Source organism: Polyodon spathula, chromosome 48 (genome assembly GCF_017654505.1).
Source record: "Polyodon spathula isolate WHYD16114869_AA chromosome 48, ASM1765450v1, whole genome shotgun sequence".
NCBI lineage: Eukaryota > Metazoa > Chordata > Actinopteri > Acipenseriformes > Polyodontidae > Polyodon > Polyodon spathula.
In genome coordinates, this window is record NC_054581.1 from 151,162 (window position 1) to 166,161 (window position 15,000).

Genomic DNA, 15,000 nt, shown 5'->3' on the forward strand with positions numbered 1-15,000 from the left:
CCATTACCCACAATCCTCCTGCACCAAACTGGGCTCCTATGAAACAGAAAAGTAGAAAATGTGCTCAGAAAGGGTGTATCGTGTGGTCTATCTTACCAAACATATACAATGTTCTAATTAAAGAATAGTCAGTAAATATATAGCAGCATTGTGAAACAGGATCTGGCACTGCTCAATGCCTTGCTCAGTGGGTGAGAAGCACTGGCAGATGCACTAAGAAACAAGAGGGGCGAGGGGCGAGGGGCGAGGGGCGAGGAGGGAAGGCAGCGGGCAGCAGCAGTATTCCTCAGTCCAGGAGGGACAGCTCCATGCACTCCACAGCCTCAGGGTGAAGCATGTGGGTCGCCAGCTGCTCCATATCATCCAGACTCAACAAGCACAGGCTCTGCTCGTAATCCTGAGAGAGGCAGAGTGAGAGACACGGAGTCACAACTACACGCTGGTCTGCACCTGCATTTCAGAGTGTGTGTGTGTGTACTGTATCTGTGTGTCTATATATAGCAGTGTTTGGGACCGATGGAGTAGTGTGAGAGTCTGTGCTCAGAGGGGAGAGACTAAAAGTCATATTTAAAAACTTCATGCAACTCAAAGATGATAAACGATTGAAAACACTTTCTTTGTCGGTGTTACTGTTTATAGATATATGTAGAACAACATGCATGCTTTTTACCTGAGTGCTGTGCTGTGCTGTGCAGCCTACCTGCCAGCGCCTTGCCTTTGTAGAGGAGTCCCTGTTGATTGACAGGTATGTTGAGCTTCTCAGAGACCAGACTCCAGACTGTGGAGACCTTCTCAACCTCACAGACCTGTCAAGAGACAAGAACACACAGACTCTGAGGGGATGAGCATTAAACACTGAAATTACATCGTCATCCTCACAGACAAGAACGCGCACACACACACACACTTCATCTTATCAATCAAGAGAGGCGAGAGCGAGCACCAACACTGAAACTAACTTGCCTGATCCCAACACAAACAACGGGCAGCCGTTCAGCGAGGCAGCTTCTGAGAACCAGCTCCTTTGAGAAGAGTGTGTGAGCAAGGCTAGTGCTGCTGAGACACAGAAATGGCTTCAAAGGGCTTTATGGGGAAAGCACACGGTATGAGGAGGCGCACAGAGCAAAGGGATACTGCAGCTGTCTCTCTCATTCTCACTTCCTGCACCCCTACATAAAGGTGACCCCCAAAGTGCTTTACATACAGAAAAAAAAAACCCAATAATAAACAGTAAGAAAAGAGAACAGTTATTAAAAACAGAATCAACAGTAAAACTCAGAATAAAACATAAAAATGTTATGGAAAAGCTATATTAAAAAGGTATGTTTTTAATCGAGATTTGAAGATTGCAATTGAAGGTGAATCTCTGATAAAAGGGGTAAGGAGTTCCAGAGTGTGGGGGCATTAAAACAGAAAGCAGCCTCATCCCATCCTCTTACCATTCACCCTCGGAATATACTGGAGGCCAGCATCTGCAGATCTCAGAGTGCGTTCGGGCTGATATCAATTAAATATTGTGGAGATAGTCCATTCAGTGCTTTAAAAACTAGTAAGACAATTTTAAATACAATTCTGTAATGCACAGGAAGCCATTGCAATGATGCCAACACAGGCGTAATGTGAGCCTTTTGTTTTGTTCTAGTTAGCATTCTAGCAGCAGCATTTTGCACTAGCTGTATGCGTGATAAAGCATGACTTGTAAGTCCAGAGAATAAAGCGTTACAGTAATCTAACATAGACAAAATAAAAGCACGTCCTAATTTCGTTGCATCATCCAAGGATAAGAATAACTTTTGCAATGTTTCTTAAAGGACAGAAGGACACTCTAGTAATGTATTTTATATGTGATTTAAAGGAAACTGCAGAATCAAAAATAACTCTCAGGTTTTTCACTTCAGATTTTACATTTGATTTTAGCATGCCTAGATCAATATTTGTCGAGTCCAGCTGTTGATTAGAGCCTAAAAGTAAGACTCTGTCTCATCGGAATTTAACTGCAAGAGATTCTGAGACATCCAGCTTCTAATATCGGCTAGGCATTTGAAAAGGGCATTGATAGCTGTTGTGTCACCTGGTTTAACATATATATAAATCTGTGTGTCACCTGCATAGCTGTGGATATGCACCCCATGCAATCAAACACACCAATCAATACCAGCACACTGCAATCAAACACATCAATCAATACCAGCACACTGCAATCAAACACACCAATCAATACCAGCACACTGCAATCAAACACATCAATCAATACCAGCACACTGCAATCAAACACATCAATCAATACCAGCACACTGCAATCAAACACATCAATCAATACCAGCACACTGCAATCAAACACATCAATCAATACCAGCACACTGCAATCAAACACATCAATCAATACCAGCACACTGCAATCAAACACACCAATCAATACCAGCACACTGCAATCAAACACATCAATCAATACCAGCACACTGCAATCAAACACACCAATCAATACCAGCACACTGCAATCAAACACACCAATCAATACCAGCACACTGCAATCAAACACACCAATCAATACCAGCACACTGCAATCAAACACATCAATCAATACCAGCACACTGCAATCAAACACACCAATCAATACCAGCACACTGCAATCAAACACATCAATCAATACCAGCACACTGCAATCAAACACACCAATCAATACCAGCACACTGCAATCAAACACATCAATCAATACCAGCACACTGCAATCAAACACACCAATCAATACCAGCACACTGCAATCAAACACATCAATCAATACCAGCACACTGCAATCAAACACATCAATCAATACCAGCACACTGCAATCAAACACATCAATCAATACCAGCACACTGCAATCAAACACATCAATCAATACCAGCACACTGCAATCAAACACACCAATCAATACCAGCAACTGGGGGGTCAATCAAACACAATCGAAGTCCATCAATACGCATCACACTGTCATCAAACACATCAAACTGCAATCAAACACATCAATCAATACCAGCACACTGCAATCAAACACATCAATCAATACCAGCACACTGCAATCAAACACATCAATCAATACCAGCACACTGCAATCAAACACATCAATCAATACCAGCACACTGCAATCAAACACATCAATCAATACCAGCACACTGCAATCAAACACACCAATCAATACCAGCACACTGCAATCAAACACACCAATCAATACCAGCACACTGCAATCAAACACACCAATCAATACCAGCACACTGCAATCAAACACACCAATCAATACCAGCACACTGCAATCAAACACATCAATCAATACCAGCACACTGCAATCAAACACACCAATCAATACCAGCACACTGCAATCAAACACACCAATCAATACCAGCACACTGCAATCAAACACACCAATCAATACCAGCACACTGCAATCAAACACATCAATCAATACCAGCACACTGCAATCAAACACATCAATCAATACCAGCACACATCAATCAATACCAGCACACTGCAATCAAACACATCAATCAATACCAGCACACTGCAATCAAACACATCAATCAATACCAGCACACTCAAACACATCAATCAATACCAGCACACTGCAATCAAACACAGCACACTGCAATCAAACACATCAATCAATACCAGCACACTGCAATCAAACACATCAATCAATACCAGCACACTGTGCACTGTGATAAAGCACATCACTGTGTAGACAGACAGGGGGCAGCGACTCACCATGGAGGCACACGGGAGGGGCTCAGTTTCAGAGACAAACCTGCAGAGTTCACGTTGAGTGACAGGCAGCTTTGATCCACATCCAAAGCCTCATTCTTCTGCCACAGGTCAAAGGTCAGCTGCTGCCAGACCTCCTGCAGTAAACTGAGCAAAGAAAATAGTTAGCTCAGCCCCCATCAGCACAGCCTGCACTGAGAGTAACACACGCTCCCTTCACATCAGCACAGCCTGCACTGTGAGTAACACGCGCTCCCTTCACATCAGCACAGCCTGCACTGTGAGTAACACACGCTCCCTTCACATCAGCACAGCCTGCACTGTGAGTAACACGCGCTCCCTTCACATCAGCACAGCCTGCACTGTGAGTAACACGATCTCGCTTCACATCAGCACAGCCTGCACTGTGAGTAACACACGCTCGCTTCACATCAGCACAGCCTGCACTGTGAGTAACACGCGCTCCCTTCACATCAGCACAGCCTGCACTGTGAGTAACACGCGCTCCCTTCACATCAGCACAGCCTGCACTGTGAGTAACACGCGCTCCCTTCACATCAGCACAGCCTGCACTGTGAGTAACACGCGCTCCCTTCACATCAGCACAGCCTGCACTGTGAGTAACACGCGCTCCCTTCACATCAGCACAGCCTGCACTGTGAGTAACACGCGCTCCCTTCACATCAGCACAGCCTGCACTGTGAGTAACACGCGCTCCCTTCACATCAGCACAGCCTGCACTGTGAGTAACACGCGCTCCCTTCACATCAGCACAGCCTGCACTGTGAGTAACACACGCTCCCTTCACATCAGCACAGCCTGCACTGTGAGTAACACGCGCTCCCTTCACATCAGCACAGCCTGCACTGTGAGTAACACACGCTCCCTTCACATCAGCACAGCCTGCACTGTGAGTAACACGCGCTCCCTTCACATCAACACAGCCTGCACTGTGAGTAACACACGCTCGCTTCACATCAGCACAGCCTGCACTGTGAGTAACACACGCTCGCTTCACGTCAACACAGCCTGCACTGTGAGTAACACGTGCTCCCTTCACATCAGCACAGCATGCACTGTGAGTAACACGATCTCGCTTCACAATTCCGACCCGGGATTCCTGAGGAATGGATTTCAGGGTTAGGGTCAGGCTCAGGGGTCAGGGGTCAGGCCTCACCAGAGCTGTTCAATGGCCTGGCTCACTTTCTGCTGCAGCACCTTCCGGGCCCTGTCAATCACCTCCACCTCTTTGTGTAGCTCCGCCTCCACAGGGTCTCTCACCAGGTCGTTACCACAGCGACCCTCGCGCAGCGTCAGACACTCGATCGCCACATCCAGAGGAAGTGATGTCGCTGCCAGAGCCTTTTCTGTGCTCTCTTTCACCTGTGCAACACAGAGGACCGCATGGTCACAGCAATAGAAAGCAGGACAAACCCTCTGCTTGATCAGGGGCCCAAGTGCAGGAAGCTGAAATTAATGCTGAGCAGACTTACTATACTCAGAGCCTTGATTTCTGTGTCCACGTCATCCAGACACTTTAGCAAACTGTCCTTCCACTTGGTCACCTCGTCAATCCTGTCAGACAGACGTGTGCAGGTGTCCTGCTCGTCCCATTTACTCTGAGAAACAGAGGAGAGAGAGAGAGAGACAGAGACAGAGAGAGAGTGAGTGAGTGAGAGAGTGTACTGCTCTGAGTGTATGGGACAGTCCTGTGTCTGGGGGCATTAACAAGGCACAGGGCTGGTAATAACGGAGCTGCACCTTGTTGCTGGTCTCATAGCGCAGTCCGCGTGCCTCCTGGCGGGTACAGTGTGAGCCCCAGCGCTGCCTCTCTGCGTTGCTGGAGATCAGGTGGCTGTTGGTGTGCCAATCCAACATTGTCAACCTCTGCCCTGGCTTGACTCTCAAAGATGACATCTTCACTCATCTGAAGAAAACAGAGAGAAGGGCTTCTAACTGGAACACTGTGGATGAGTCGCGTCCATCGAAACAAACACTGTGGGGCTTTCAAACAAAGCGCTGTGAGCGGCTGTAGTTTAATACCAGGACTGCTGCCTCATGAGGTTATATTACCAGGCTTCTACTGTTCACTGGACTGCTTTGCACACTGCAGCAAACCATTCAACAACATACATATACATACATACATATATATACAGATAGATAGACAGACAGATAGATAGATAGATAGATAGACACACACACACACACACACACATTGGTAATGCACTTCTTGAAATAGGTTTTGCTTCCTCGGTTTTCACATACTGTTCCATGGTAAATGCTGTCTAGCTCCTACCTCTGCTCTCTCTCTCTACTGGTCCTGCAGAGTGACGACTCACTTTGCTACAAAAAGGATATTGTTGCTCTAGAAAGAGTGCAAAGATCAAATTACATTTAAATTTAGTTACAATTATGGGTAATCATGGTACGCAAATTTAACCATTACAACTGCCAATCATATCATTATTTTAAAAGCTTGACCGCCACGAGCAGACAGTCTTAACCCTTCAGTTGGCATAAGGTAAGATAAAGTCTGTATTCATTATACTATGATATTCTACAAAAGTAGTGTATTGTCAGTGTGTGGGCTTGTGGTTCAACACAATGCTTTACTGCACAGACCACCCTTACTTTTGTAAACACACTTCTCACACACACTAGATCGCAGTCTTTTTACACTCCCAAAAATAAGCGACACATCATAAAGGAGGTTAAAGCATTTTATTATTGACAGACAACTTATTGTGCTAGGAGCCATACATAGAGTTACATCATGATGTAAAATTAAATTACATTTTACATCTTTCAATACCCGATAGACTGTGTACAATTCTGCCTACATTATAAACCCTACCCATTTGAACAATTGAAACAGATCAGTGAAGTGACACATGAACAAACACACACAGCATAAAACAGCCAACTCCCTCGCTAATTTCATACCCAGTAACTTCAGCTAATGTGAAGAGCGTCTCTTCACTTTGTGACAAGCGGCAGCACAATGGAAAAAAAGAAAAGATTTAACAAAACATAGAAGTCAACAACGAAACAGTATGTGCAACAACACGGATAAACCATCCAACTCCTTCTTAACCATGTGGGCCTGGGCAGGGGGGCGAGGGGGCCGGTGGTTCCCCCCTACACATCCTCGCTGCGTACGCTGCCACGCCCCAAAGCACACATACACAGCATGAGGCAGCACCCCCCCAGCAGCATCACCCCCACAATGATGTAGACCACTGTGGTGCTCCAAAACGCAAACAGGTACAGAGTCTTGTGGCAGGACTGCATGTCAGGAACACTGTACGAAGGCTCATATATGGAGTAGATCCACACATTCCCTACAGACAAACCCAGTGATTAAAACACGTAAATAATAATAAAAATAATAATAATCATCATCATAATAAATTACAACGCTGAACTGATGATGAAGACACATGATAACCACACTGGCTTTCATCACCAGCTCAGTACAACAGTGACAGGGCTCTGGAATGAAATATAAAAGTTAAAACCTCACAGTACAGCCTAGGCCTGTTCTGCAAGTGTGGAGTCTTTCTGATTAAGCTCATAAAATATATGTAATACCTGGACTGGGCCAGACTGCTCAGCAGTAAGACTCTGTAAATCCTTTGAAAGACGAGGCAAGCAAGTTGTTAAAACGGGCAACATTTTCAAAAAAGTTTCTCTGTGAATAGTTCAGTATTAGTTAAGCTGCCCAGGAGAAAGTGCTGAACACTGTAGCCTGCAGCAGGCTCTCTGAAGCTCCCAGGAGTGCTTAGTTAAGCCTGTGTGCCACACTCACCTGTGATAAACCAAATAAACAGGAAAAGGGAGGCCAGAGAGCTCCAGGTGTTGATGAAGCTGCGGTAAAAGCTCTCTCCCTCCTCCACCCTCTCCCCCCGGGGGACACAGGACACCAGATCCAGGGAGAGCACAAACACCCCCGACACAATGAGGTATATGGGAATGCGGGGCTGCACAGGGCAGTCATTCAGGTACAGAGAGCCTGCAACACAAGCAACAGTCTCTCAATACAGACCCTGCAACACACAACACAGCCAACAGTCTCTCAATACAGACCCTGCAACACACAGCACAGCCAACAGTCTCTCAATACAGACCCTGCAACACACAGCACAGCCAACAGTCTCTCAATACAGACCCTGCAACACACAGCACAGCCAACAGTCTCTCAATACAGACCCTGCAACACACAGCACAGCCAACAGTCTCTCAATACAGACCCTGCAACACACAGCACAGCCAACAGTCTCTCAATACAGACCCTGCAACACACAGCACAGCCAACAGTCTCTCAATACAGACCCTGCAACACACAGCACAGCCAACAGTCTCTCAATACAGACCCTGCAACACACAGCACAGCCAACAGTCTCTCAATACAGACCCTGCAACACAAGCAACAGTCTCTCAATACAGACCCTGCAACACACAGCACAGCCAACAGTCTCTCAATACAGACCCTGCAACACACAGCACAGCCAACAGTCTCTCAATACAGACCCTGCAACACACAGCACAGCCAACAGTCTCTCAATACAGACCCTGCAACACACAGCACAGCCAACAGTCTCTCAATACAGACCCTGCAACACACAGCACAGCCAACAGTCTCTCAATACAGACCCTGCAACACACAGCACAGCCAACAGTCTCTCAATACAGACCCTGCAACACACAGCACAGCCAACAGTCTCTCAATACAGACCCTGCAACACACAGCACAGCCAACAGTCTCTCAATACAGACCCTGCAACACACAGCACAGCCAACAGTCTCTCAATACAGACCCTGCAACACACAGCACAGCCAACAGTCTCTCAATACAGACCCTGCAACACACAGCACAGCCAACAGTCTCTCAATACAGACCCTGCAACACAAGCAACAGTCTCTCAATACAGACCCTGCAACACACAGCACAGCCAACAGTCTCTCAATACAGACCCTGCAACACACAGCACAGCCAACAGTCTCTCAATACAGACCCTGCAACACACAGCACAGCCAACAGTCTCTCAATACAGACCCTGCAACACACAGCACAGCCAACAGTCTCTCAATACAGACCCTGCAACACACAGCACAGCCAACAGTCTCTCAATACAGACCCTGCAACACACAGCACAGCCAACAGTCTCTCAATACAGACCCTGCAACACACAGCACAGCCAACAGTCTCTCAATACAGACCCTGCAACACACAGCACAGCCAACAGTCTCTCAATACAGACCCTGCAACACACAGCACAGCCAACAGTCTCTCAATACAGACCCTGCAACACACAGCACAGCCAACAGTCTCTCAATACAGACCCTGCAACACACAGCACAGCCAACAGTCTCTCAATACAGACCCTGCAACACACAGCACAGCCAACAGTCTCTCAATACAGACCCTGCAACACAAGCAACAGTCTCTCAATACAGAGACCTGCAACACAAGCAACAGTCTCTCAATACAGAGACCTGCAACACAAGCAACAGTCTCTCAATACAGAGACCTGCAACACACGGCATCATCCAGGGTTAACAGCTCAGAGTTCCTCACTGACGCGGATCATGTGCAGAAGAGGGAATATTCTCACCTATAGCAATCTGAGCGATCGGCAGGGCGGTCGCGATGATCTTGGACAGCACTGCGATGAAAACAAAGAGAAGTCACAAAGTCATGCTTCCAGACCTTGCAATGCACAGGCCAGCCGCAATGCAAAAAGTAAAACGTTGCTGCACACCCCCTGCAGTAGCAGGGACTGGCAGAGTTCATGACATGGTCACATCGTTTGGAAGGTTGCTCAGTCCCTCCTCTTAGGATTCAAAACACACAAGCTCAAAGCTGGTAAAGGCAGTTTACAGAAAACTGGTAAAAACTGAATTTGATTTGAAACATTGCTGAATGACACACAGCGTCTGTCTCACCGGAGACTGTGGGAGGCACAGAGGGGGGGCTGGGCATGCGGTCCAACAGGTTCCTGTGATCATCCATCTTCACCAACAGCTTGGAGTCCTGAAGAACATCAGTGTTACTCCCTGAGGCACTCAGAGCAGCGTCACAACTTTACCACATGAGGTATTTAACACTTTACAAGAGCAACAGCAAAGAGCACAGCACTCAACCTACCAGCACACACACCCAGACAGGAAACTAAAAACCCTTTCCCAACAATCTGAATGAGAGAGAGAGAGAGAGAGAGGAAGAGAGAGAGAGAGAGAGAGAGATAGGGAGAGACAGAGGAGAGACAGAGAGTTAGAGAGCACACAAATGAGGAGCTCAAGAGAGAGAAAGAGAGAGACAGGGAGAGACAGAGAGCACTCTCTCGTGTGTTTACTCGCTCTCTCGGAGAAGAGCTCTCTAGAGAGTCAGAGATAGGGATAGACAGAAGAGAGAGCTCTTGCTCGTTGATAAGAGCACAGAAGAAAGAGTTTAGCACACGCAAATGAGGCGTTTACTCCACATGCAAGAAAAGAGAGAGAGAGAGAGAGAGACATAGGGAGAGACAGAGATAGGGAGAGACAGAGAGAGAGAGCACGCAAATGAGAAGAGCAAGAAAGAAAGAGAGAGAGCACGCAAATGAGGAGAGCAAGAAAGAGAGAGAGAAAGAGAGAGAGAGATAGGGAGAGACAGAGAGAGAGACGGAGAGGGAGAGACATAGGGAGAGACAGAGAGAACACGCAAATGAGAAGAGCAAGAAAGAAAGAGAGAGAGAGAGAACGCAAATGAGGAGAGCAAGAAAGAGAGAGAAAGAGAGAGAGAGATAGGGAGAGACAGAGAGAGAGAGATAGGAAGAGAGACAGAGAGAGAGAGCACGCAAATGAGAAGAGCAAGAAAGAAAGAGAGAGACAGAGAGATAGGGAGAGACAGACAGAGAGAGACAGAGAGAGAATTCTTCACCAGCTGGTTTGCATTCATTGCCGAGCACGAGTGTAAACAATGCATCGCTGCGCTACAGCTTAGGAAGCAAAGCTCTTAATACAGTGCCCTGTGCTGCATGAGAGAGCATAGCTATCAGCAAAGTTTTAAGATTGCTTCAGTTTGGTACACTGTTTCACAACCAGGATGACAAGCAGAAACATGCAGAGACGACAACTTCATTATATTAGCTCTACTAAATCTGGACTGAAGATTAAACTGTATTTAGAAATCAGAAGCAGTGATTTCAGTTTTAAAATTGCTCACCGTTAGTTTTAGTTAAAATTTCAGAGTGTATGGAATACAGCGTGTAGCATTGTAAACCGCACTACCCCCCTCACTATCTATCTGTTACACATAGATGACAGAAATGGAAACATTGTAAAAGTAGGGAAGGGCATTCGATCGTGACGTTGCAAGCGCAGCTCGCGATGTTCAGTCCCTCGGAGATCAACTTTGTTTAAACAAGCTGGGGCCTACAAACAAAAACAAACAAACAAACAAACAAACAAACCAGAGCGAGCGAGCGCGTCTACATTCCTCTCAGTTCACCCGATCGGTATTGAGTTTGTTTTATTTTGTTGAATCAGACGTTTCTTACCTCCGTTAAGTCGAGTTCCTGCTCGTTTCTCCCTGTTTTCTCTGTCGAGGGCGGAGCTGCACCGAAGCGCAGTTTAAATGAAAGCGAAACGGGATGTCTTAAATACTTACTGAAACACATTCACAAACAACACATATATAGCATGAAAACGCACACACTCGCCCTCTGTAACGTGGAAACATGTGACTGACTGTATAATAAGACTGCTATACGACCGAACACGTCACTAGAAGAGTGTGTGTGTGGGTGGGTGCGTGTGTGTGGGGGTGTGTGGGTGGGTGTGGGAGTGGGTGTGGGGGTGTGGGTGTGCAGAGGCTGCATGTTTCCACACAAAACTTTCTTTAAAGCATTTTTTTTTTATAAAGATACAAATATTTCACAAAAGAAGCAGTAACACATAACACTGTGTAACACAATTTTTGTTCCTGGGAGGTAAGTGTTATTTCCTAATTGCTTATGCCTCAGAAGTATCCAAATTTACGATTATACTGTATTTACAGTACAATCGTAAATCTCGAAAAACTACTCGCTTCTAAATCTTTTGTAGTCATTTTTGTATTACTTTAGTATAAATACACATTAATTTGGATTCACATGTTGTTTTTTTCTGACTTTATGTGAACGAAAAGACACACATTTGCCCGTTTTCCCATTGGAAATAGTGATATTTTGAAATATCACTGTCCTGGTCACAAAAGCAAAGTTTGTGGGGCATAATAGCCATTTTCTATACTTTTGAGGCATAAGCAATTAAGAAATAACACTTACTACCCAGGAACAAAAAAAAAAAAAAAAAAAAAAATTGTTACAAGGTGTAATCACTTACTGGTATTGTTCATCCAAGTCTAGCATTTATCTTTCTAATAAAATAACCAGTAATTGAGCACAGAGAGCCCTGTCACAGCAGGACGTTACAGTCAGGGTCCAGCACTCTCATCACGTTGTGTACAGAGAGCCCTGTCACAGCATTGTGGTGTCTTGGCCAGTTGATAGATTGTCACTAGAGGTTTCAGTGATCGTACATCCTGTGTTGCAGTGTGTTCCATGGCAAGCAGGTGGCACTCAGAGCTCAATCAGATTGTCACTAGAGGAGGTTTCAATGAGGACTGAGCCAGTGGTCCTGCGTTTTGTCTTGTCCTGTAAACTCATCACGTGGCTCCTCCCTGTTTCATTCTCAGCAGCTGGGACAGAAACCTGGCCGAGGATCGCATCCCGGAGCACTCCCTTCAACCACACCTGCACAGCACAGAGAGAGAGAGTGAGCACACACCAGCACAGTACAGAGAGAGAGTGAGCACACACCAGCACAGCACAGAGAGAGAGAGTGAGCACACACCAGCACAGCACAGAGAGAGAGAGAGGGAACACACACCAGCACAGCACAGAGAGAGAGAGAGAGCACAGGAGAGAGAGAGAGGGAACACACACCAGCACAGCACAGAGAGAGAGAGAGGGAACACACACCAGCACAGCACAGAGAGAGAGAGAGGGAACACACACCAGCACAGCACAGAGAGAGAGAGAGGGAACACACACCAGTACAGCACAGAGAGAGAGAGAGTGAACACACACCAGCACAGCACAGAGAGAGAGAGAGTGAACACACACCAGCACAGCACAGAGAGAGAGAGAGTGAACACACACCAGCACAGCACAGAGAGAGAGAGAGTGAACACACACCAGCACAGCACAGAGAGAGAGAGAGCACACACCAGCACAGCACAGAGAGAGAGAGAGGGAACACACACCAGCACAGCACAGAGAGAGAGAGAGGGAACACACACCAGCACAGCACAGAGAGAGAGAGAGTGAACACACACACACACCAGAGAGAGAGAGAGAGCACATACCAGCACAGCACAGAGAGAGAGTGAACACACACCAGCACAGCACCATGTGAGTGTGCGAGGAATGTGTAAAATGTTGGTGAGCACCTCAATCCTGATTGGTCTCCTCGGGTTCCGCCGGTAGAACACAGCCTTCAGGTCGAATTCCGGCCTGCTGGTGGATTTGAACACGCGTGACTTTACCATGTTCCCCTCACACCTTATCACAGCGTACACATCAGGGTCTGTCGATACAAACAGTTAGAGAGAGAGAGAGAGAGAGAGAAGAGAGAGAGAGAGAGAGAGAGAGAGAGAGAGAGTCTCACCTGTAGCAGCCCCCTGGGGACTCAGCCCCACTGCACTCTGCAGGGTGATGGTTGTGACTCGACGTAGATCCCCCCCCACACAGCAGCTCCAGAGAGAGGGGTGGGGCTGGTCCAGAGCCAGCTCCCTGAGAGAGAAAGAACAGAAAACACAGAGTAACACAGAGAGGCACACGGACTCCCTCACTCGCTCACTCTCACCTGCACGTGTGCCTCGCGATCAATCACGCTGACTCTCTCTCTTTGTAATCTCTCACTCTCTCTCTCTCTCACCTAAAGCTGGCTGGTGTCTCAGTAAAGAGCCGCAGCAGAAAGCTGGCCTGGGCCCCGGGTGCGAAGGTGGTTGGTACAATGACGTAGCGGCCCTGAGTGAACTCTGCACGCAGGAACACGCTGCGGGAGTCCACGTACACCGAGCTCGCTGCCTTGGGGGGGATCACGTGCAGCCGACACTCGCGATTCACCTCCACCTGCCAGAGAGACAGCCATCAGGGGCATTCCACCCCCTCCCCCTCTCCCTCCCACCACCACCACCTCCCCATCAGCGGCTCTCCCTGTCCCCTCACACCACCACCCCCCTCTGCCAGCTCCATCCCCTCTCCCTCTCCCTGTCCCCTCACCCCACCCCCACCCCCCTCCCTCTCTCTCTCCCTCTCCTGTACCCTAACCCCCCTAACCCTACCCCCCTTCCCTCTCTACTCCCCTCACCCGGAACACCTCGAAGCCGATGGTCAGATTCTCTCCTCCTCCCTCTCTCCTTAGCGCTCGCTTGTCCTCCTGCTGCAGACAGATCAGAGCCGTGTCCGACTCGCGCTGCACGTCAAACATGAACTGAGAACCAGAACACAACACAGGAGACCGGTTCAGGAGCGTCTCTCTCTCTCCCCTTCCCGTCCCACCACTCTGTCTCGCTCCCACGCCCCCTCTCTCCCATCCTCCCCTCCTCACCTGTGGGTTCTGCAGGAAGCTGGCTTTGTTGTTGATGCAGCCCCCGCTGCGGTTGCTCAACTCTGTCGCTCCTCTCCTCCACTCTCCGAGCAGCTTTGCCTCCAGCCAGCTCTTGTGGAAGCTCAGCAGCGTTGTATTGATTCTCCGGCACACGACCATGTCTGTGAAATAGCGGCAGAAATCCTCAAAGTCCATCCTGAAAAAAAACAATCCCATAAAAACTCTGACCTATCCTATCCACCATCAATAATAATAATAATAATAATAATAATAACGATGCAGGGAGTGATTCACCAGAACTCGCCATCATCTCGGACTGTGACTCCCATCTTCTCTCTCTCATTCTTACTGACCTGCTGCCACTGCTGAGATCTGAACAGGGCGACAAACACATGAACACAGACACACGGCCAGGGAGCCTGGACTGACGTCCAGACACAAGCAGAGACGCATACTGAGAGTTGCACTGTACAGACAGACAGAGAGACAGACTTGACAGAAAGTGAGAGATGAATAGACAGATAAACAAACAGGACTGACTCGTTGCTCCAGGCCCCGCTCCACTCAGTAGTACCCCAGGGGTTCCTCATGCGGATCATGTAGAGCCGGCTGGTTCTGAAGAGGGAG

At 47.6% G+C, this 15,000-nt stretch overlaps 3 protein-coding genes across 7 annotated transcripts in view; all 3 read right to left on the reverse strand.

The window, feature by feature from the left end:
• Positions 1-83: 83 nt before the first annotated feature.
• On the reverse strand, positions 84-5,900 carry LOC121306564 (tektin-2-like). Of its 2 annotated transcripts, none has more exons than XM_041238360.1 (6): positions 5,497-5,900; positions 5,229-5,354; positions 4,913-5,118; positions 3,739-3,882; positions 701-806; positions 84-397 (listed from the first exon to the last, which is right to left on the reverse strand). In XM_041238360.1, exons 1-6 carry the CDS (start codon positions 5,650-5,652, stop codon positions 287-289), a joined length of 849 nt encoding a protein of 282 aa, XP_041094294.1. In that variant the 5' UTR covers positions 5,653-5,900; the 3' UTR covers positions 84-286. The 2 variants fall into 2 exon arrangements, with proteins under 2 accessions (XP_041094294.1, XP_041094293.1); XM_041238359.1 differs by having other exon boundaries at positions 671-806.
• A 542-nt stretch (positions 5,901-6,442) lies between these two features.
• On the reverse strand, positions 6,443-11,523 carry LOC121306577 (transmembrane protein 272-like). Of its 2 annotated transcripts, none has more exons than XM_041238382.1 (5): positions 11,277-11,523; positions 9,685-9,772; positions 9,354-9,404; positions 7,547-7,750; positions 6,443-7,079 (listed from the first exon to the last, which is right to left on the reverse strand). In XM_041238382.1, exons 1-5 carry the CDS (start codon positions 11,394-11,396, stop codon positions 6,877-6,879), a joined length of 666 nt encoding a protein of 221 aa, XP_041094316.1. In that variant the 5' UTR covers positions 11,397-11,523; the 3' UTR covers positions 6,443-6,876. The 2 variants fall into 2 exon arrangements, with proteins under 2 accessions (XP_041094316.1, XP_041094317.1); XM_041238383.1 differs by lacking the exon at positions 11,277-11,523 and adding an exon at positions 10,943-11,053.
• A 534-nt stretch (positions 11,524-12,057) lies between these two features.
• The window catches only part of LOC121306542 (calpain-5-like), a 9,427-nt gene continuing 6,484 nt past the window's right edge, over positions 12,058-15,000 (reverse strand). For all 3 annotated transcript variants that reach the window (XM_041238321.1, XM_041238320.1, XM_041238319.1), the window contains 8 exons: positions 14,914-15,000; positions 14,668-14,745; positions 14,374-14,569; positions 14,134-14,256; positions 13,699-13,895; positions 13,429-13,553; positions 13,211-13,347; positions 12,058-12,512 (listed from right to left, as the gene is read on the reverse strand). The exon at positions 14,914-15,000 is cut by the window's right edge and continues 107 nt beyond it. In XM_041238321.1, the coding sequence (XP_041094255.1) occupies positions 12,339-12,512; positions 13,211-13,347; positions 13,429-13,553; positions 13,699-13,895; positions 14,134-14,256; positions 14,374-14,569; positions 14,668-14,745; positions 14,914-15,000 (1,117 nt within the window). In that variant the 3' untranslated portion in view covers positions 12,058-12,338. The remainder of the gene's footprint in view (positions 12,513-13,210; positions 13,348-13,428; positions 13,554-13,698; positions 13,896-14,133; positions 14,257-14,373; positions 14,570-14,667; positions 14,746-14,913) is intronic.